The sequence below is a fragment of the Lineus longissimus genome, chromosome 2, assembly GCF_910592395.1.
Source record: "Lineus longissimus chromosome 2, tnLinLong1.2, whole genome shotgun sequence".
Classification (NCBI taxonomy): domain Eukaryota; kingdom Metazoa; phylum Nemertea; class Pilidiophora; order Heteronemertea; family Lineidae; genus Lineus; species Lineus longissimus.
Genome location: NC_088309.1, coordinates 11970503 through 11994172, shown reverse-complemented (window position 1 = coordinate 11994172; position 23670 = coordinate 11970503). Strand labels below are relative to the sequence as shown.

General features: G+C 40.6%; 2 protein-coding genes across 9 annotated transcripts; one reads left to right on the top strand and one right to left on the bottom strand.

Moving 5' to 3' along the window:
• Positions 1-1150: 1150 nt before the first annotated feature.
• On the bottom strand, positions 1151-16921 carry LOC135482631 (ABC transporter B family member 1-like). 6 transcript variants are annotated; one of them, XM_064762851.1, is made up of 14 exons: positions 16844-16921; positions 15212-15276; positions 14731-14917; positions 13475-13980; positions 12590-12701; positions 11450-11624; positions 10690-10886; positions 8705-8893; positions 7981-8091; positions 7119-7475; positions 6676-6809; positions 5344-5514; positions 4959-5081; positions 1151-4189 (listed from the first exon to the last, which is right to left on the bottom strand). In XM_064762851.1, exons 3-14 carry the CDS (start codon positions 14888-14890, stop codon positions 3986-3988), a joined length of 2439 nt encoding a protein of 812 aa, XP_064618921.1. In that variant the 5' UTR covers positions 14891-14917; positions 15212-15276; positions 16844-16921; the 3' UTR covers positions 1151-3985. The 6 variants fall into 6 exon arrangements, with proteins under 6 accessions (XP_064618921.1, XP_064618919.1, XP_064618922.1 ...); XM_064762849.1 differs by lacking the exon at positions 16844-16921 and adding an exon at positions 15447-15675; XM_064762852.1 differs by lacking the exon at positions 16844-16921 and adding an exon at positions 15479-15495.
• Positions 16539-22592, top strand: LOC135482633 (uncharacterized). 3 transcript variants are annotated; one of them, XM_064762858.1, is made up of 8 exons: positions 16539-16699; positions 18468-18686; positions 19646-19737; positions 20363-20427; positions 20790-20904; positions 21295-21350; positions 21607-21737; positions 22081-22592. In XM_064762858.1, exons 2-8 carry the CDS (start codon positions 18513-18515, stop codon positions 22366-22368), a joined length of 921 nt encoding a protein of 306 aa, XP_064618928.1. In that variant the 5' UTR covers positions 16539-16699; positions 18468-18512; the 3' UTR covers positions 22369-22592. The 3 variants fall into 3 exon arrangements, with proteins under 3 accessions (XP_064618928.1, XP_064618926.1, XP_064618927.1); XM_064762856.1 differs by lacking the exon at positions 16539-16699 and adding an exon at positions 16828-17009; XM_064762857.1 differs by lacking the exon at positions 16539-16699 and adding an exon at positions 17076-17136.
• The last annotated feature ends 1078 nt before the right edge of the window (positions 22593-23670 follow it).

The window sequence follows — 23670 nt, the reverse complement described above, 5'->3', positions numbered from 1 at the left end:
AACGCCACACTACACAAGGGCATACCCTATGGATACGCGGCCTTAGGGGTAGCAAAGGCAACTTGGGGTCTAGAGGTATCCAGAGAGGCGGAGCATTGCAGATAAATCTACATGTTCTCAGCATCTGGATGGATGCGTGGTCCAAATTCTGTGTCGGGAAGACTGAATTTTATGACTGGTGTCACATTGCCATTGTAAAGTTAAAAATTTAACGGTCTGCATTGTCCACTAAAATTGTCTTTGCAGAAGGAACATTTGCATTCAAAACATTCACGGGAGAAGTGAAGTTTTAAATTCTACTACTACATTTAGTATCCTTGCCAGAAATACTGGGATGCGACCAGACGACTATAATTGCACGATCCAGTCAAATTCTCTCCTACCTCGTGTCCTTGTACATGTAGCTTGCATGTGGTCACAGCCATTTGAACTAGCACTTTTTGACAGAGGAGTGGTGAGAAACTTTTATAAAACTTTGTTTTCATGTCCGACTTGCAAAGAAACCCCCAGGCCCCAGCTTGGAAGGGCTTTTGCTCCTCAATATAAAGGTAAGATGACTTACTTGACTTAAACCCTATTTAATACTCCAAGTGGAGCATAGGTCTTCTTGTTAGCATTTCTGTAACCTCTTTGATTTTTTACGTGGCAGGGGTGTTAACCCTGCGCACAACCTCCAACCTGGAGTCTGATTCTGGTCGGACGTCTCGCCTTCAGCCAGTCTGGCATGTTTGTACCTGCCAGTTTTCACTCCTGCCAGCAATGCTGTCCGGGTCATAGAAGTGCTCAAGCCGTTACACCACATCAAGGTAACAGTACCATGGCTTACAAATAATGATTAAAATTCTTTGTAATTGTCCAGAAGCAATCTGGGTCTCAGTTTTGCGATCCCCGATATGAACAGTGCGATCCAGTTGCACATGCCGTCTTGGATTCGACAGAATGGAGGCCATGTCAAAGACAGTTTTCAGTTTGTTGACAATTCGTTGAATTTTAGGTGTGAAAGTATTGAAATTGATGCTGCACTGCTGGGTCACTGTAATGGCTAAAACTCAAATTCCAACCCAAACCATTGGCTAAACCTTTGGGGTGTGTCACTCTCCTGGTCTTGACTCTCCAGCACCAAAGGGTAAAAATTGAAGCCAACAAATACTTAAAAATACTAAAGATGAATTTTTTACATACAATGTGCAAAAAACTTATAAAACTAAGAGGATGTTTTATTTTTTAACAGCACAAAAACGTAATCACAGATTCAAAAATTGCAAAGAACACTTTGGGAAGCAGTACCCATAATCCAAGTTCTCATATAGCACTTTAAATTTGCACTGTCTCAAAGCGCTTTCTTAATTCACTCATTTCCCTGCCCAATCCCAAACCTTTTTGTAGGAAACCAACCAACGCTCACACAGCTCTACACTTCCAGGCACTTTTGATGGGGTTGATTAGTGGGGAAAACATCACATTTACTGACAACGACCGTTTACAATACACACAGTGTACGTCATCCATATTACTGTAAACACTCCTGGAAGTGCCCATGCTTGGCCATTGCAGGCCGGTTGACAGTATCAAGTGGCACTAGCCACGCCTCCAACTCATGACGATTTGACCTCAATGTGTTTCTCATGATATTTTCCGCTGACTGGTGAGTAGTTGGAAAACATATGTGTACATAATAGATAAAAAATCAATGGATTCTTGATTCTTGACTCAAACTGGCACCCTACAATTCAAAGTCACTCCCAAAACCTAAAGGTACTTCGGATATCAAATGCAGTAAAATATTATAATAGCAATTAACTTTGAAACAAACATCTAAAAACACCCTACACCAATTACACGTGCCAAATATCAAGTTCTCATTTCTCATGAGATTAGTTTGTCGATGATTTAACTAAATAAGGTGGACAAATGGCATCTAAATGTACTACTAACTACTTTACTAAGCAAAAAATTGCCATATGTTTGCTTTTCAAACTGAAGCTAATATAGTGTTTTTCTACCACAAATAACAAAACCTACTACTTCAGACAAATGTCAGACACAATTCTCATGCCTACCCGTACTTGTACTTAAAGCCATCTTCATCAAATGATCAGTACAATTTTTTTTCTAAATACTTTACATTCTTTATTAAAAAAGTGGTTTCCGGTCTAAACCACTACACAATTTCTCTCCACTCAACAATAGGCGATACTGTAGTTCATTCAGGCTATCCTCACACAGACCCTCATCTTTTCCCAAAGCCAACACTGACATTGTGACAACCTTCAAGCAGTTGATTCGACTGATCCAAATAGGTGAGCCTCGTAGCCTAGCAGTTGACACTGCTGGCTACCATGCAACAGGGCCCCGGTTCGATCCTGGAGAGAACCCTGGTTCGAATTTCTGGATGAACTGGCGTGGGATTCAAGGAACTAAAATTCCTGGCCCTTCACAACACATATACAATGTATCAAATATCCAAGAGTCTGTTGGATGAGTCTAAAAGCTGTGATCCCGTGTATCTGAGTGTCTATGCCACAGCAATTTTAAGAGCCCACATAGGTGGACAGTAGCCTATAGAAGATTCCATACCTTCGGCAAAAATTCAATAGGATTACTACATGTACGCTGGCAAGATGACATAAGATGATAAACAGAAATGAGATCATCGTTGATAATGACATAATACTGACAATTTTCACAAATAAGAACAGGCGACAACTCAATAAACACCTGCGAAAATAAATTGTGGCCATTTTGAAATGACCCTTTTCACAGGCACGTTTGTTTACCATGGCATAAAAGTAAAAATATACAAGCTCATTCAAGCAATTTACTTGAAGTTGTTCATGCCTTTCAATGTTCATGATACTTTGAATGCTCTTGGTGATGATTTGATTTAAAACATGACTTTTATGTCATGGTCAACTTACACTGCCTGTTCCATATAGAATCGTTCTCCCACACTCAGTATGGTCAACACACGCAGAGGTAACGTTGATATATACCATCCCAAGAGGCTGGTACAGAATTTTGAATATCCCATCAGGCGTTTTCATAATTTGCATTGCTGCAGGCAAACTCACTTTGTTCACTCTATTAATCCACCGACTCACTCTAACAAAACCGAATTTAATTTTGCAATTGATTTGGTTTGAGGAATTGATACTAAACTGGAGGTATTGGTTGGCTCTGCCTCGGTAGCACCACCGTCGCGGTTTTGGTAAGACAATCAATACCAACAGTGAGGTATCAATTTCTAATCTAAAATATCTCAAATTAAACAACGAAAAAGGTGTTTTTTAAATGCTTTTTGACAGCTTCCACATTTTGCACCAACTCAAGCGCATAACCATAACCGTTGAATTCAAAGGTATTTTAGAATGTTGGCTGATAATGGTTGGATGCTTCTTACTCTTTTTGATCAAATTAGCCTTGATAACACACATGGTCACTTTTGGCTTTCAATAAAGACAAACCACCCTCACTGAACTTCCAATGGTATCCTGACCAAAGACCAATCTCTGGTGAGTTCTGCTGGCTTCGAAATCTCACTTGGGTTATTTTGCTATCATACACAAGTTCAAAACAAAATCTAACCCATGTAAAAGACTACCTCTATTGCAAAAGCCCAATTTTCAACTATGATCCACATGTACATGTATGGCAGAATGATTACACAGAATTAACCAATAAATTACAGATAAAAGATGGGTTTGGAATGTTTGAATTTTTTACTTTAATTGTATCACTGTGCAGACCAAATCATACATATAACAACAACAAAATGTCCATAAGTGATTTAATTAATACAATAAATCTTTACACCTAATACTTTCTAATAATCTACTACCATTGATTCATGATCACACATACATCTCAATTCGTTCCTCCAACTTTTGACTTTCTTCTTTTGTCACTGTTGCTGGCATTCTCTACATGGTTGCCAAGGTGTTAGAATCATTCAGATGATCATAGTCAATGATCATAGTCAAGATCATTAATCTACATCAGGTACTGTTGCCACCTTCTCCGACTCAGCCACCTCCTCCGACTGCTCCAGACTACTGTCCCCTTCTTTCTTATCACCTGCCTTTCCTGCCATCAATTGTCTGAGAACCAGTTTCTTGTACACACCATCACGCTCAAGAAGTTCATCGTGCGTACCTTGTTCAGCCACCTGTCCCTTGTCTATCACTAACACCTGAAAAAGGAATAAAACAGTGCCATCAGAATAGCCAATAAATCACAGATGTTGTTGAATTCAAGGATAGTTTTGATATCTGTCTTTAGCCATTTTTACCCTTTATGGCCAATTCTTCAAAAAATTGGATCTTCATCTGTATTGCTCTTTGATAGGTCTGCATATCATTTTGGTGTTTGGCCAGGCTCACTAACATCTACATGAATTACCTTGGTTTATGTTCAGGCTCACTAACACCTGCATATCACCTTGATGTTTGGCCAGGCTCACTAACACCTGCATATCACCTTGATGTTTGGCAAGGTTCACTAATACCTGCATATCACTTTGGTGTTGACCAGGCTCACTAACACCTGCATATCACTTTGGTGTTGACCAGGCTCACTAACACCTGCATATCACTCTGGTGTTGACCAGGCTTACTTACACCTGCATATCAATTTTGTTTTGACTTGGCTCACTATTAACACCTTGCATATCATTTTGTTTTTTGACCAGGCTCACTAACACTTGTATATAAAAATCATTTTGTTTTTGGCCAGGCTCACTAATACCTGGCGCTTGCATCTGTTATCAAACTTGACAGAGATCAGTACTGTTACACCAGTCCAGATGGCCACCACACTATTTAAACTGATGCGCACACAACATACTAGCTAAACAATGTAATTTCCGCCCAGCATTTCCTTTTCTGTGTTAAAAAAAGCTCTTAATTTCTGAAATTCCATTGAATAGAAATATATATGAAAGAGACAAGAGACAGCCTTACCTTTGATGCATGTTTTACTGTCGACAGCCTATGAGCAATGACCAAAACAGTCCTGTTGTTCATCGCATTATCAATAGCCTCCTGCACCAAGTGTTCACTTTCTGCATCCAAAGCACTTGTTGCCTGAAATAGGTGGAAAGTTACTCAAAATGAGCCTGGCAACTTTGCAAAACCAAAGTTTGGTTTTTCCTTAAATATAATTTTGCAACCAACATGATTTCTACATTTCTGCGACCAAATAAAACACTAACCGACTTCTCATAGCAATTCCTGTTAATGGTCTCAAACAGGGGTTTCCAACATGTGGCAGTAGCTGTACAACTCATGTCTTTATGCACCCAATGAATAGATTGTAACACATTTCTATTAAGCCAAAAACACCTACCTCATCCAAGAGTAATACATCAGGATTCATTATGAGTGCCCTGGCTATAGCAACCCTCTGTTTCTGTCCTCCAGACAACCTGACACCCCTCTCACCCACTAATGTATCATACCCTTCATCAAATGACAGGATGAAGTCATGGGCATTGGCTTGCTTTGATGCCTCTATCACCTGGAAGGCAACAACATCATAGTTAGATTTATATTGGTAAAATACGACTATGGCAAGGCTGAATATAAACTAGAATTGAGAAATTTGCTTTACAGCAAATTTGATGGTCCCCACATAGGGAAAACTGTGCAATGGATGGTGATTTTGCTTCATATGAAGCCACAGTTTGGTTTTGGGAATAAGAGCTGGATATGTGTCGTGATGGGCTAGGGCCAGGAGGCCTAGGTGCAGTTATAGATGGAGTACTAGTGAAAGTTGAAGTAGTTGGCGTAGAGTTTCCAAACAACGGGGAAAAGAATAGCGAGGAAATTCCGCCTATCTGCATGCCGATTCACGCATGATCTATTTCCGGACGCTCGCTCTTTCTCAAAATAACACGCTCAATAATCATTCAAACAGCACCCAAACTATTTTAGATGGGCAGGATGGATTATCGATAAGCATTTAAGGCTATTACTTTGGCTCCCCTACCCTTGATTTCTACATTCAACAGTCACTAAACTGCTAACGCGTTCTTCGCTCGACCAACTCCATGTGGATCGGTTCGGCCATGAGAAGAATGACGTCATTATGATGGGGCGGAGCTTATGCAAATGTGTCAGAATCTCGCCTCTGCGCATGTCAGATTGAATCGCGGCTTCGGCATGTTGGGAGAAGACGATATCTGAGCAAAAAATGCTTCAAAGTCCTTCAAAGTCATGGAAATAATGAGAATATTGAAAATCTTTTTGTGATATTCCATGCATCGAATTTCCTTCAATGGGATTGGAGTGATTGATCCTTGATCTATTCAGCAGTTTGGCCGTACGCTGGACAAGCTCCATAAATGTTTTGTGGAAGAAGAACAAGAAACAGAACCTACCTACCCAGTGATATCAAGATGGTCTCCACTGAGAGTGTGGAGACCATAAATAATACATTATTGCAATCCTGAGGGTTAAAAAAACATGTACAGTACCTTTATTTTCATGTCCATGAATTTAAGCACAAACATCCTTTTCAAAAAATGAAAAGTCAAGTAAGTGAGCTCCCATATACATTTTAGCTCATGAGACAATACCATAGCATATTTAAGCACTTCGGACAGTAGGGGGGAACCAGGGTAGCCAGAAGAAACCTATGCTGAAAAAAACGTTGGACAGTCGTCTTCCAACAACTTACCTCCTCCAGCGAGGCTTCCCGTCCATATGCTATATTATCCCTTATGGAGGATGCAAACAGGACTGGTTCCTGACCAACCATCGACACTTTCGCGTGTAACCATTCTGGATCCAGGGTCTTCAGGTTATAGGAACCTGTGAAATAAACAACACTTTTTTTCTTTTTACCTCAGAAACAAGTTTTATTAGTTTTACAAATTAGAGAGCGCACATTTTTTCATCATTTGGAATACCACCGATTAATCGAGGGAAATAACATGTCCAGATGAACCCTCTAATAAGTTTTTCTTTTTAAACTTCTTAATATGACGGACTTGACAAATTATCATAACTCCTACCATTCATCAGAACAAACCCCCAGAAGGCTAAATTTTATCTCACAAACTAAAACAATTTTGCTTGCTTTGTTAAACAAAGAGATGGACTTTTGGCTTTTCTACTCACCTACATCAACAGATCCTGAACGAGGGTCATAGAAACGCTCTATCAAACTAACAATGGTCGACTTGCCTCCACCTGATGGACCAACGAGTGCGACCATCTGCCCGGGCTGGACAGAAAAACTGACATCTTTCAAAACTTCCGTATCAGGCCGAGATGGATACGTGAACCGAACATTATGGAAACTGATACTGCCGTCAAAGTCGATAGGCTTGTCACCACCCTGGCACGGTACCTCCGGGACTCGATCGAGCAAGTCGAAGATACGCACCGACGCTCCGACTGCTTTCATGAAGTCTCCATAGAGCGATGACAGAGTGCCGAATGCTATCGAGACTTGTAGCGTGTACAACATAAATGCTGAAACAGAGAAAGAGGAACTTTTTGATGGACCTAGCTTGAATAAGAAAAGCCCTGTCTTATCTGCCTGTGCTATATCATCGTAATTAGATATCAAAGCCAAGTTGAATTGGTTTATCGCTTTTACAAATTTTGGAGCCAAAATGCAAAGGAGTGGAGGTCTAACACTTTCAACCTTTGTAAAAAGCCCACGGCTCAGTTCAATAGAGATATTAACCCTTTCGCTGTGGGTGACGTGCATAGCACGTCATGTACATGGTCCCATGATGTTGTGAGGGTGACGTGCACTTGCTGGCAACCTCTCTAAATACGCAAAACAAACTTGGGAATATTTAGTTTCATCCTAATAGTATTGATGGCGACACTTTCTAATGGTTTTGACCATTCAGTTTAAAGTTAGCTCCAATATTTATTATTGGTATCGACTGTCAGCACACGGCGGCACTGGTTGAAAAATGGCTGCCGCAGCGAAAGGGTTAAGGTTTGATGCATTTTTGTTACTTACAGAAAAGAACTCCTGCAGTTATAACCTGTTCAAAAACAAGTTTGCCACCATACCACAGAACCAACACAATGGCACCATATGCTGCAAGGCCGATTACTCCCTCAAAAGCACCTGGAAAGTTAAGATGATTGCATGGAAACAAAGAAGGTTGTTTAATAAACTGTCTATCTAAAATGCAAATATCACATTTGAAAATATTATTGACTACCATACCATGTGAGGTGCCAGCTTGTCTCCCTCTTTTGAGTTCAGCTGGTGTTTTAACAGTTCAGCTGTTACAGTCTCTTGAATATTCACCAAACTACGTTTATCCCCTCAGATGTTTTGTTGGGTCGTTTTAAATGCTCACAGTGGTTACAGAAATGAAGAGGAGTTCAGCTTTAACCCTTCAGCCCTCCAAACGCCTGCAGGTTTGGGCGACATCTGACGTGAAAGTGTTGAATAAAAACATCGTTTTACTTGAGCCGATGTTCTGAGCCGAACTTCTGTTCAGTCATGGAGTTATCCGTTTACTGACGAGTAATACTACAAATTTCATGTTGAAATTGCTCATTTTTAGGTATTTTTTTGGAGGGACAGATGGAAAAAAATTAAAACGCTGGAGTGCTAAAGGGTTAATCGACTTACACTTCAAGCTGGACCTGGGAGAGTGGTGCCCAAACCAGTGTTGATTTAGACAATGAGTCTTTCACCCTAACTAGTACTCCACTGCACCCTTACTTACCTCCAGCTATTGCAAGAATCTTCCCAACTTGATAACTTAATTGGACCTTTTCATCATAAGCTTTGATGGACGCCCTTTCACTGCTGAACATGCGGACTGTCCGTGCACTTGAGATGCACTCCTCAGCAACAGTGCTGGCTTCTGCCAGGCGATCTTGGAATTTCTGTTGCTTTTTCTTCACAAACATACCTGACAGCAGATAAAAATAAGTCTAAATAAAAATACAGCAGGAAAAGAAACCACGAATTTCACCAATATTGTAAAACAAAAAACATGTTAGCCAATAAGCAATTTCATAGCATTACTGCTGCCAGTTAAAAACCTGGGGAAACTGAAACAACAAACATGACCAAGTGAGGTCAAAGAAACTGATAAAAACACAAGAAACACCGTGACTTCTGTAAATTTCTCAGTTTCAGATCAAAAACCCGAAATTACAAAAAACATTTTTCGATCTTGTTACACGAACAAAATGAGGTTATGGCATTACAAATTTACTATTTTGGATGCCTCCAACAGATTATGGTTATGATCGCCAAGAGTACCAGTCACCGTACTGGACACCTCTCACAGACACTATAGGTACTGCAGGCAAGAGTACACCACGCAGAGCAGGAGACACTTACCATAGGATAGTCCTACTGACACAATGGGTAGTGTAGGGAAGAGTACACCATTCAGGGCAGGTGGCACTTACCATAGGATGGTTCCTATTGTCACAATGGGTACTGTAGGGAAGAGTACACCATTCAGGGCAGGTGGCACTTACCATAGGATGGTTCTTACTGACACAATGGGTACTGTAGGGAAGAGTACACCATTCAGGGCAGGTGGCACTTACCATAGGATGGTTCCTATTGACACAATGGGTACTGTAGGGAAGAGTACACCATTCAGGGCAGGTGGCACTTACCATAGGATGGTTCCTATTGTCACAATGGGTACTGTAGGGAAGAGTACACCATTCAGGGCAGGTGGCACTTACCATAGGATGGTTCCTACTGACACAATGGGTACTGTAGGGAAGAGTACACCATTCAGGGCAGGTGGCACTTACCATAGGATGGTTCCTATTGACACAATGGGTACTGTAGGGAAGAGTACACCATTCAGGGCAGGTGGCACTTACCATAGGATGGTTCCTACTGACACAATGGGTAGTGTAGGGAAGAGTTCACCACTCAGGGCAGATGGCACTTACTATAGGATGGTTCCTATTGACACAATGGGTACTGTAGGGAAGAGTACACCATTCAGGGCAGGTGGCACTTACCATAGGATGGTTCCTACTGACACAATGGGTACTGTAGGGAAGAATTCACCACTCAGGGCAGGTGGCACTTACCATAGGATGGTTCCTACTGACACAATGGGTACTGTAGGGAAGAATTCACCACTCAGGGCAGGTGGCACTTACCATAGGATGGTTCCTACTGACACAATGGGTAGTGTAGGGAAGAGTACACCACTCAGGGCAGGTGGCACTTACCATAGGATGGTTCCTACTGACACAATGGGTAGTGTAGGGAAGAGTACACCACTCAGGGCAGGTGGCACTTACTATAGGATGGTTCCTATTGACACAATGGGTACTGTAGGGAAGAGTACACCACTCAGGGCAGGTGGCACTTACCATAGGATGGTTCCTATTGACACAATGGGTACTGTAGGGAAGAGTACACCACTCAGGGCAGGTGGCACTTACCATAGGATGGTTCCTACTGACACAATGGGTAGTGTAGGGAAGAGTACACCACTCAGGGCAGGTGGCACTTACCATAGGATGGTTCCTACTGACACAATGGGTACTGTAGGGAAGAGTACACCATTCAGGGCAGGTGGCACTTACCATAGGATGGTTCCTACTGACACAATGGGTAGTGTAGGGAAGAGTACACCACTCAGGGCAGGTGGCACTTACCATAGGATGGTTCCTACTGACACAATGGGTACTGTGGGCAAGAGTCAGGGGAGGAGGCACTTACCATACTGGACGGCTCCAACAGAAACAATTGGTACGACAGCCAAGAGCACACCAGTCAGGGCAGGATTTATCACAAACATCAGCACAATTGACCCCAAGACCTGCAGGATGTTCCGCAACAGCATGGAGATATTCACAGTCACTGCATTCTGAATGACACCAGTGTCCGATGACAATCGATTGGTCAGCTCGCCAGTTCTGATGTTAAGAAAGAAAAAGTGATTGAAACTGTCAAAACATGGAAACACTGAACTCGTTAATAGTCATGTTTGACTGTTTGAGGTCAATCCTGACACAATGTCATAAATCAAACTGTCAGCTGGTCTGCAGCTAACACAATAAACATATATCAAATGTGTGTCTGTGTGAACCATGTGACAAATATGATGGAATGTGTTATTGTCACTGATAGGTTTGGTCAAAATTACAATTCAGACACGCCTGTATCAAGAGAAAGTCTTTTTACAAGAGGTTGTACAGTACATCAGTAATGCTCATGGTGTCTGGTCCACAGACTCTACTGGTGTGATCGACAGTCTAGTGTCTCGACAGTTGAAATCTGAATGCATACATTTGCAGTGCTAAGTCATCAGTAGACACATTTTCTACCTTCTCACAGGGCAAAAAAATCACAATTTAGAAAGTACACAATTTCGCTTCATCAAAGTTTTCATTCAGTGCTCTAAATTGTTCAGTACCGCACAAGAGCAAGAGCAGTTCTTAAGAGAAATTTGTCTGTGCAAAACATTAATCTATCGTACCTTGTGACATCAAAGAAGGCAATATCTTGAATGATGACCCTGGCAAAGAGACGCTGCCTCAGTGATGCAACAACCCGCTGTCCGGCGATGGTGAATGTCCATGATCGACACATTGAAAAAACTGTTCCACCAGCGTACACACCCAAAAGTATCAGGACGCTCTTATTGAGTTCAGCTGAAAATAGAAGTGCAACTTTTCTCCTTCTGGTTGATTTTGTATAAACCGGATAACTTTCTAATGCTTTTGGTTTAAAGGCTTACGCCGTTCGTTAAAAATTTTTACATTTGTAATTGAATTTAAAAATGTCCGATTGTGGAAATACGTACTAAATATATATTTCAACATTGCTGTTGTGTAGACTGATATACAAATACCATGAATACCAAGTTTAAACAAATTTGTATTCACAATAACTGCAGTACGGCATTGTGTATTAGTGGATTTCTATTTAACTGGACCACAAGTAATTACGAACGGTGTACCCCTTTAACAATTTATACCTCCTCTACGCTGTAGTGTTACACATACGCCCTCCCTCTCCGTAAAACTTCCTGACATGGTGTGAAGTGGGAGGGCGCACAATGGGAACCACACTGCCACGATGTTAATAGTTTCTATTTATAGAATTCAGCGGCAGAGATTTTAAGCACGGAAAAAGTAGATTAACTCGGCTAATCTCAATGGATTTTACCCAGGAATGTTTTCAAGGCGAGAGAAACATCTGATTTAAGTACTGCGCTTATTAGATTTCATGTTCATGCCGAAGATTGGCCTAAAACGTGGACGAAAAGAGTGCATTATCGAGTGTTGGAGAGGTCACGTGATTGGACGAGAAACCTGAGCGAAAACAATACTGACTCCAGCTCCCAGAGGGAGGAGCTGGAGTCATAAAAAGAAACTCAACATCTTCATTACAAAAGAAATGTACACTGTAAAACACTGTTGAGATGCACTGAAAACCAAAACCTCTCACATCAAATATATGTGAACCTTAGGATGCGGTTTTTAGCCCGAGCTGAAGTCGGCTGATGGATGGCTGCCCTAAAATACTAAGTACCAGCACACATGGACTGGTGGTCCTTTAGAAGATGCTGCCATCAACTTCCGGGAAATATACTGTGGCCACCTTGTGTACGTACCCATGGATTTCTGTGCTGCATCAACAACCTGTCCAAACAAGAGAGGGGCAACCATGGTTGTCCCACTTGACAAAATGAGACAAACGCAACCAGACACCAGTAATGGCAGCTCCTAAAAATTTAATGAAAAATACAATAGCACTGTAGATTCATTCAAAGCGAAAAACAATTTTTTCCCTTGCCTGACATCAGAACTATAGAATTAACCCGTTTTTTTCGATATACAAAATACCTAGTCATGGTAAAAAATTTCTCGTAATAACGACTTTTAATCTCGTAATAACGACTTTCTTTCTCGTAATAACGACTTTTAATCTCGTAATAACGACTTTCTTTCTCGTTATAACGACTTTTAATCTCGTAATAATGACTTTATTTCTCGTAATAACGACTTTCATTCTCGTTATAACGACTTAAGATTAAAAGTCATTATAATGAGAAATAAAGTCGTTATTATGAGATTAAAAGTCATTATAACGAGAAAGAAAGTTGTTATAACGAGAAAGAAAGTTGTTATTACGAGATTAAAAGTCGTTATTACGAGAAATGTTTTCTTTTTTTCTTCTTCTTTAGTGGCCCTAAAATGCTGCCGTAACCCGACACTAAAAGTGTGAAATTTTCCTGTCAAATGGCAGTGACTGCAACTTCGAAAGAAAATGATGTTAAAGTTCAGACACTTTCTCCAGGTTAAAATCTGTGCAGTACTTGCAGATTTCCATTTAATGATGGTGTAATTATAGTAGGGGTACTGACAAGTTATAGCGTTGTACTCTGCTTACCACAGTTTTTTCAATTAGAAGAAACTGACATCAAATAGATAGTGTTTTTTCAAAATTGTAGCGCAAGTGCTGAAATTTAGCTGAGGCAAACAGAATGGTTACCCACCTCTTTGGCAAGTGTCGCCAAACGCCTCAGACTTGTACCTTTCTTGATGACCTTTCCTTCTTCATCGACCTCCTGTCCGTTGTCATTATACATGTGTTTGATCCGACCGAGTTTCAGCCTCCGCATGAAAGCAAAGCTTGCCAATGCCAATAAGAACTCAATTATACTAAACACAGCTGCGCTTATTGTCAGGATATTGAATGTCAGATGCATGCCAGGATACTTTGGGTCATTCAAAAGAGCATTGAGAATCAAACCACCTTTCGTAATGGCAAATGCCATGCACAACAACAGAAATATTATATAAATTGCATGAAGTGTGTTTTTCTTTGTCGATAATGAGCGATTGTACGGTCGCTCTATCTGGTCCATTGAGGCATGCTCCAAGAAACCCAAAAGAGTGAATACCAAAATTGTCTTTACTGTGGCAAGAAGGGCGAGGTCGAATACTGATTCAAGGAAATGGAAATGGACAATGTTGTCGATGAAGTACTGTGACAGGCCACCTGAAAAAAATTGATACATTCTCACGTGGTTGTGAACAAAGAGGGACTAGAAAACAAAAGGTAAGTAAGGTGGTACAACTATAGCCCCGCTACAATTATAGCATTTGTGTGCTTTATTGTGTACTGCTAGCTTTTTTCAACACAGTATGGGCTGTAGCTGTACTGGAACTATAATTGTACCACTTTACCTTACTTGCCAAGTAGTCTACCACTCTAGATGAAAAAGGAGGGCTGCCCCTTCTAAAAGTGTTCCCAGACTTTTTTCAGAATAGATAATTAAAAAACATTTTCTACTCATATCAAAGGGCACTAACCCAGCCCTTTTTCTTTAAGTTTTCCCTTTTCTTCGGAAATTTCCAAAGGTCTCTGCCCCCCCCCCCCCAATTTCTTAAAGAAACATCACTTGCATATACATCGTGAAACATCACAAGACTGTAGTGCGTCAGAAAGACATCTGTTGAGTCATTTTCGAAAGTGCCAGACCGTCGGCGACCCCATGACGTCTTTCTGGGATTTTTCAGGTGTGAGGCTAACAATAACATAACTGATGTAAGTTTTTAGCATCAAAGAATGTTCCTCCCTTGAACAATCGATTTTTAAAAATGCCCGATGTTTTTCATGTGGCAATACTTCAGCACAGAAATTTGGTCAGTTTCGATTTATCTCACACTTTACTATGACTCTGTCTTTCTAATGCTGCTTGATCATTCCTCATTTTCAATGAACAATAAAGAAGAACACTCTCCTTACCTGTCAACCATAATGCCAGTGATGAAATTCCATCAATGAATACTATTGTTTTTACCACATTTGCATATCGGAGAGTTGGCAAGGTATAAAGAGTTGAATAGGTCTTCTTGTTGACCACACGGGGGTCTTGAAGATGACAGTCAGCTCGCTCACCATCCATTGCGATGTTGAAAGTTTCTTGATTCTACTTGAAACGAAAAAGAAAGACATTAGCTTGGCGCAGAGAAAAGGGCAGCACCGGCGACATGACAATTGACATCCTCATCGATATTCGAAGTGCCCATGCACGCGTGCGGGGCCGTGGCGGGTGTACTGTTGGTTGTTGACATCATTATTCATAATTTATAAATTATATAATGACATCATCATCAAAGAAGGCATTGAGGTCCAAAAACATCTCGATACATAAATGCATGAAAGGTCCGACAGGTCAGTTGAAAGGCACAATACCCAATTTTCAAGATATGCATGTACTACCTACTAGGGTGATTTTTTTTGGTTCACACTGTAGCCTGCCTGTAAGTGTATACTGTGTCGATCGTGTAACTAAAACATGAAAAGAGAGCTGACATCATCATCATGACATTGCAACAAGCAAAATGCAAATTTCACTGCCTAGCACCAAATGTACAGTGTACCGAGAGAAACCCATCAGTGTATACGGACTGAACTTTATGTTATGGTGTGATAACGTTGAAACGTTTATTCAAACCTACATAAAATGACGATTTATTAGTGATAATAATACCAATCGACTACCCAAACGTCATCTTTCGGTCGAGAATGTAAGCAGAAATTCTCTGAGCGGATATAAAATGATGACTTGTATTAAAAACCGGCACCCGCAATGTCAAACCCTTTTTGCCTTGAAAATCACTCAAGCATTGATCATTATAAGACCCCCTTTAGGAGGGGCTCTTAAGATACACGTGTGTGCGGGAGTATATAATGTAAATGAAGTGAAATAAAGAGAGTAAATATTGTATATCCAACAAACAATTTTTTTTGGTATTTTTCTGAATTAACTCCGTTGAGTTTACCGATTTCTCCGCGATCTTCCGGTGGTGGTTGCTATCCCATTGATTGAAATTAACTTAAATTAATTTAAATCTTCATGGGAATTCGCTACATCATATGCCTAAGAAATTGGCCAATTATATTAATATTTTTATTAGAGAAATATCCGTCCTAAATAATGACAGAAAAGGGTGGTTTATTTCAATTTTGTGTCGACATGATCGAGGTCACGTGACATAAAAACAAAACAATCGCACACACCCGTCCAAAAAAGGCACTTTAAGAAAAACAAATACGTTTTTCCAGCTTAAAACCACACTGACGACTAAGTTATATTGGTCTTCTGCCCAAATCTGAAGTATCAAAATGAATCACAAACTAGAACTAGCTCTATTTAGCTATAGTTGCGTGAAAAATTCGGGTGAGCGACGTACATTCTGTACCCTAGCGGCCAATAATTAAACTACTTTCAGCCGTCTGCTCCGGTCTCGTTAGGGAGTTTTTCCCAAATGTACGCGATGATGACGTGCCCCATTAACAGGACGTAACATCTATTTTAAAATGCGTTTCGAAAGTGAATGCATGAAGACAACCCATTTACCGTGAATAAGGACAATCACAATGTATTACATTACCAAAACAAAAATGTGTCGGAAGGAACTATAATTACTATATGGATGGTCCCATCGCACCCCCCCTCCAGCAGTATGACACAGAAGGGCTAGTTGACTGTCCACCGGGGGGGGGGGGGTTTGGGGGGGGCTTCCCCCCAACGCACTGGTAAAAACCTATGTCGACGGAGGGGGGTTTGGGGGGTGTCCCCCCATTGTAACAGCTGTAGTTGTTCGAGCTTGCACTTAACATATGCTCGTAGGGGGGTTCGGGGGAGCTCCCCCGACCTAAAGGGGGGCTCACTAAGTCCTTGACTTTACATATTAAGGGTTTCGGTCAGGTAAGTGTTTCATTATCTAGATACAAACACTCTATTCACAACGTAAACTATACAAACCTAACACAAAAACAAACAAAATCTCAATATCAATGTTCTGGATTCCACTTTTTATACCCAACAAACCAGAACCATGTGGCTTTTTACGTGTTTGAAGTTTTTTAGCTTGAAGTTTCTCTCCGGTTTTATCCCTTATTTGTGGCTAATAACTGTTCCACTGTATGGCTCTTTCTTCGGAACGGAACCAATTATCAGAATATCGCTGCAAATGATACTACATAGTCTCATTTTGCAGTTATTACCAGATATTTGGGTGAGAATTTTTGGCTCTTGCATTCTTGTAGTAAACGCGAAGGAATAATTCCATTCGGGCCGTGTCTCCTCCTCGACGATAAATGATAAATTTTGCCGTTAATTCTCAGAAAGATTTGTTGAAATGGGTAACTGGCATTGTGATTATGCTGTACAGCGTTATCCTCTATTTCTGTTTCCTACCTCATTACCTGCTGACTTCAATTAAATCTAAATTTCAATTTGGCCGTTGGCGATCGAGACTCGGATACTGATCTGGCTCTGCGATCCTCCTCATCCTGGACCCGCTCGATAACCAAAAAAATCATAAGTCATCCTAGCAATCTCGAGGTTGGGGGGGGGGTATTATCGGTCACCCGTCCCGACCCGTCTTGTTCACTCGACTATTTAGCCACTTGTATTGTACGCAGACGATATACAACGCATCGTAACTTCCGTGGCCCAGCTAGTTCTGACGATGGTATGGTTTGCGTATAACTGACCAATCTGCTGACACAGCCTGAGAATGATGCAATTTGTTCATAATTGCAACTCAGTGTTTTCTTTGAAGGAGATGTGTTACTGTTAGAGGTCATGTCTTTTATGTGCAAGTACCATCGTCAAAATATCTGCAGGGGACCGAAGTTTCGAAATGCAACATGAGGGAGAATGCGTGGTTGAATTGCAGCAAATGGCTTACCTGGCGGTCCAGCGGTATTGTGTCCTCTTATTGAGAACATAATGTAAGAAAGTAAGACTGCTGACATTCTTGCAAATATTTAGTGCTAGCTATGCTGAAAACCCCAAACGTTGCATTTGTGTTTGATGAAGCGTGACATGGCCAAGTGCTGCCACTGGCAGGATTTCTAACAATGGAGTTCGCAGCAGAGGAGGAGGGAGGGGTCCCATACTCCTGAGCTGGGAAACTGTCCTAGAAGTTTTTCTTTTACATGTAATAGAACTGCTGGTCAGGCAAGGATCCCCAAGTCATGAGTTGAGGCCAAATCAGGCTATTTCATCCTTCACCTTGTTCTCAACTGCCCATGCAACTGCACCATTCAACTGCCTAACAAAGTTAATAATTGGGCAACAGTAAAATTCACTGACATTGTATCCTGTCATACTCGTCAACTGGTCGATTATGCTGCACCACGAATCAACTGAAGAGACTGATATAGCAGGCAATAGGCTGATTTGCATGTACCTGCCTACAGGTTGCAAATTGGAAGTCCTTACCTGGCTGGTATCAAGCACAATACTTGTTCTAGGCAAGCAATGTTAGAAGGTGTCATCACTCACGGTAATTCTGAGTTTCTATTGTTTTCAGAGTGAACAGTTACTCGGTTAGCTCCATGAACAATATTTTTCATGCATAAATTTCCTTAGGTGCTCTTGGCCATTGGAAGAAGGTGTCCCACGCAGGCGGCATGTGTGCTCAATACAATTGATGATATGCATTTTGAGTTTCTCTTATTTTCAGAGTGCCCTCCTTCCTTATGCTCAAGTGTTCCTTTTCCTTGGCCTCATGTGCCTACCTGTCAATTTGATACCACACCCCCTGGTCTGGGTGTATGACAAGATCTTGTGGAGTTCGGAGCCACTGTGGTTAGCTGTGGAAGCAGCCGAACTTGTTGGTTTGTGTATGATTCTCAGTCAGAAACTTCAGGATAAAATAGATGAACGACCAAAAGTCTACAAAGTAAGTCTGATATCCACGATACTACTGCTCTGCAACCTAGTTCATGTATCATTAGTTCATCCTGGAAATGAGAAGAGAATAATGTCTTTAAGTCATGTCGATTTCATCTAAAGAGATTATAGCCTAATCTCATGGTGACTATCTGCTACCTTGTCCCCAGGTATGCTACAACCCGCGAGAGAGTTCTATTATGCTCAAATCTATGCAATGACGCGTTTCAAGACCACTCGGTTATGAAGGCATTTGAATTTTCTCACAAATCATTTAGTTTGTGTATTGTAAATTTCATGCCTATATGTCTCCAGAAGAAAGAAACTCTGTACCGGTATATAAAAATGTACAGAGGAATTTTTCACCATAGGTTGACGGAGTCTGGTAACGTCGAAAACAGGCATGGTGTAGCCGACGGTCAACACATTTTGCCTATTCATGAAATCAGTTTAAATCTGTGTTAAAATCTTGTTCGAATGCCAGGGGAAGTAATAGATCCCACATAGGTCGGCAGTAGCCTTTCGTGGACTCCATACCTCCAGGAAAATACAGGGTTATGAAGCCGGTAACATGATAATGTCACCATGCATTGAATTTTGATTTGTTGTGTATCCTTTAAGTTTACTGCCGCTCAATGCTGGCTCAAGGGGGCTATAGGCAGGAGAAGAGGGGCTAATTTGGCCATCTTCAAATAACTAGTATACACGGTAAGGGCAATTGGTCATGTGAGACTTAGCACTAAAAATATCCCTCGTACAAGCCTGAATCATTTCGACCTACTGTGAAATGTGAGAGACCCCTATTGGTGGCTTTGTGTAACTTTATCTTGCCTGCCTAGCTGCTGCCGATATTGTCCCTTTAAAGTTGGAAAAGTACGAGTATTATGAATGACACTTCTTAAATGTAGTGCTTGCACATATCCTAAAATCGTCAGTGACTTCGCATGATAATTTTTTTGGTTATTTCAGAGTACCATTCTGATGGTGTCTGGTTGCTGCTACCTTGGATCAGTGTTTCTTGGTCTCCTGGTGCTGAGCTATGGCACCTTTGCTGCAAAGTGGTATGTTTGCCCCCTCCCCTCCCTCTCCGCCCCCTTAAAAAGTGAGCATGACTCAAAAGCAGAACATCATTGGTCAATATCTTGCACAGGATGTCCTTGGGCAAGTCGCTTTACTCTGAATGTCCTTCGCATGAGATGTGAAACTATTCATGTACCTGGTAGTGGTAGTAACTATGCCATTTATGGAATTGCCAAAAGCAGAATTTTGGGTTAGTTTTGATTGTATTGTCCGATAAAGTGTCACAGCAAAATTTAGGGTAAGTTCTGTATCTATTATCCAATCGAAAGTGTCGTCCATAATACAATGTTGGCGTTATACTTTTTTCGCCACAAGCAATGTCATGATAAGCGAAAACATTTGTGTATTTAATTGAAAAATGGAAAGAATTTTCGTATAAATCTGCTAAAATATTATATTAATCTCAAAATTGATTTGAAATTTTAAAATTGTTTAATCAACTTTTTTCAAATAAATAGGTGAAATGTTTTTGCCATTTACCATAGTGGCATGCAACAAAATGCTTACAAGGCCTTCGACCTTATACGATGATGATGATTATGATGATGAAAAGTTAAAGGTGAACACAGAAGAAGAACTTAATGATAGTTTTTCTGGTCTTTTCAGGTTGATTCTGGTGCTCATTGCCATTGGTATTTTCATCCATGCCTGTAGTATCTACCTTGACGAAGGTAAAGGAACTTTCCTTGTTTCATGCAATCTGTATCATTTTTAAACAATGTACATGAAATTATTATAGAGTTCTTTAAAAAAATTAAATATGTGTCACAAACTGGAAAATACACGTACTTAGAATAAAGGGCAACTGTAATTGCATCATCATGTGACATTGTGAGCTTCGCACCTTGTCATTATGATTGCTTATTACAGCTGTAAACAGTACTTGGTTAAACAAACACAAAATTACTCAGATGACCCTATCCAGCATTCCTCTTGTCCAGGCCAGACTGGGGTACTGTGTCTTTTTTCTTTCTACAGACTTTATTGAAATGGAATAAATGTGGACATTTTCATCTCCTTTATTCTGTTGCAGGTATAATTTCTGATGCTTCCATGGTGACCATGCTGATGTTTGGTGTCCTCTATGCGATGACCACAGAAACATACAGTGCCAATCACCCCATAGAAACACCGCCAGATTCTAAAACGCAAGTTAACTTTCTTACAGTGGGTTCTGCCTCAAAGTCATGATCAGGTCTTTAAAACTTTTGTTGCCTACAGTTTTGGAAACATGACATACCCTAAAAGAGAGGTCACTTCTGAGTAATTTGCTAAAATATTGAAATAGAACCTGACCATCAAAAAGTCCTTCGACCATTTGCATAATTTTGTACCCAATCACAGAGTGAGACTGTTGTTGGTCATTGCAGTTTGGGATACCGGTACAGGCTTGACATTTTGTTCTAAAGGATGATCAGTGATAACGATGGCATGATGGTTAGAACACCAGCCTCTTTCTGTTATTTCTTCACCAATATCAACACTAAAGTAATGAAAGAATGAAAGATTAATGATGGGGATATTATGTTCTTTTACAGATCACTGCACCTGTCCTTCTTCAAGCTGTTTTTCTCTGTGACATCTGATAAGGCTGGTACGTACTGATAGAATCTCCTTCACAGTCAATGTTGTCCACCTTGTTCAAATTCCGATGTTTTTCTAAAGTTAATGCCCTTAGTAAAAAAAAATATATAGGCGCGTTGGCATTGTCCAGCATAAAGAATTGTGATATAAGTGTAACAGGATGTTGTTGACTGTTAATATGTGATGTTGTTGACTAATCATTTCAAACCTTCTCACAGCATTTGATGATAGCACAGACACTACAGTGATATCTCCTTTGCATTTAGATCATGGGTCTCGTGCGTTTCAATTCCTGCTGAAAATACTCTCGCCAACATTTCTCATCATGGTCGTCGTGCGCCTGTATTGTATGCTGTCTTTCATGAAAAATATGGTCGATTGGAGCAATAGGGATGATGTAAGTTGTGGTTTTCTACCTTTCTGTTGCTTATTGCTCACTTCTCACTAGAATGTTCCCTTAATACTGAGCGAAAAGTTACTGGGTTAACTCCATGAACAATATTTTACATGCATAAATATGACCTCAGGTGCTCTTGGGCGTCGGAAGATTTCTCACGCCAGCCGCATGTATGCTCAATACAATTGATAATATGCGTTTTTCTACAATCCACAGTTGAACCCCAAATAGAAAAAGGTCAATCAATTTCAGAAAAAAACGAGCAAGGAACAAATTCATTGAGGGAATAAGACCTTAAGTAAATGTAATTGAAAAATGACCAGTTCTCATTCTTTTCTAACAGAGGGATGATAAGAACTATGTCGACATCGAAGATGACTGTTCCCCATCACTTGTGCCAGTTCAGTCGCCATTCATCATTCGACTTGCATTTATATTCGTCGTGACCCAGGTTGTTACCAATCATATTCATCGTATGACTGCGGATGATACATCGTGGATGTCTTGGTATCCAGAGTTTCTTTACAAGGACATTATATTGGGACGAGTCATTCAGATTGGGCTGATGGCTGCTTTGTATCTCTACCAGCTCTACAGTAGTGAGAATAACGATGAGTGGTGGAACAAATGAGTGGTGTTTGTTTTATTCTTGGCGGACGAGGACTTAATCTTCTGTTCTGTGAGTGATTCTTGATATTGATCAAACCAACAATAATGGTTTGATGATGATCAGGTACCGGTTATCATTATGACATTGTAAATCGGTGCCAAAAAATCTCTTCCTGCATGCTGAATAAAGGATAAGCTAGGTTGATTGCACAGACGTGCTATTAGCAAAGCTTGCATTCTTTATGATATATTTCTCATTTTAAGTTTCTCAGTGATGCACTTCGGCCATGCCAATTTTGTATTTCTCCAAAAACGCACATATTAATTTCAGCACTTAAACCTGACTTCACCCTTTTACTGTCAAATTTTCCACAGATCGGTACCCTACCACTGCCGCATTTTTTGGATAATTACCTTTTGCATCTTGTACTAAACCCCCCTGGCCCTGACTTTGGGCCCCTACATCACCCTGTACATGCTGTACATTAACCATGTCATCATTGTCATCTTCATCACTGACATCAAAACCATCGCCATTATCACTCAATTCACTCAGTTCAGAGTCAGAATCTGTCATAAGTCGCCTCACAACTTTATCTCTGTTGACTCTTGGTTCTGGTCTCACAGCTCTACCACTTCTAAACATTTACCAGCTTCAAATTCTGCCAAAATCGGTCTAGAAACACGCTGCCGTCGGCTAAATTGATGAGTATACACACGAAATGAGTACAATACACTAGACTTCCGATTGGGCCGGTAGTATCGAAAATATGGAATACTTAATTGAACGAAGGCAGAAATTCAACTGAAGTCGCACACGGCAGTGGAAGGGTTAAGATTTGTGAAATACGATTTGATCCGCAGATAATAATTGGGTTCAAACCTTCCAAAAATTTTATTGGGAACTCATGTGATCTTTTGCTGAACTTGTGCTTTCAGGGTTTTGCCATGTTGTCAGAAATGGGTGGCTTCAATGAAGTGAAGGGGTCCCTTCTTATTCAACCTAACCTTGAAACTTGATCCTTTTGCCTTGCAACCCTTCAAATAGGCAGTGAAAATAGCTGTTATTTTGGCTAAAACAATAATTTCCATGAAAAGTGTCAGTTTGTTTCAAAACCACCACCAAGCTGTTTATTCCAAGGCAGAACCCTGAGTATTACGCTTTCTTCACTAGTTTGGTCCTAGAAGTCCATCTCGTTAAAGAAAAGAATCTCAAAAAGATCCTTGCCAATGTTTGGGCTTGCGAATTTAAGGGGTTTAAAAAACCCTTAAGCAATTTCATGCATGCATTTATTCATTTGCACGTTATTTAAATTAATACATT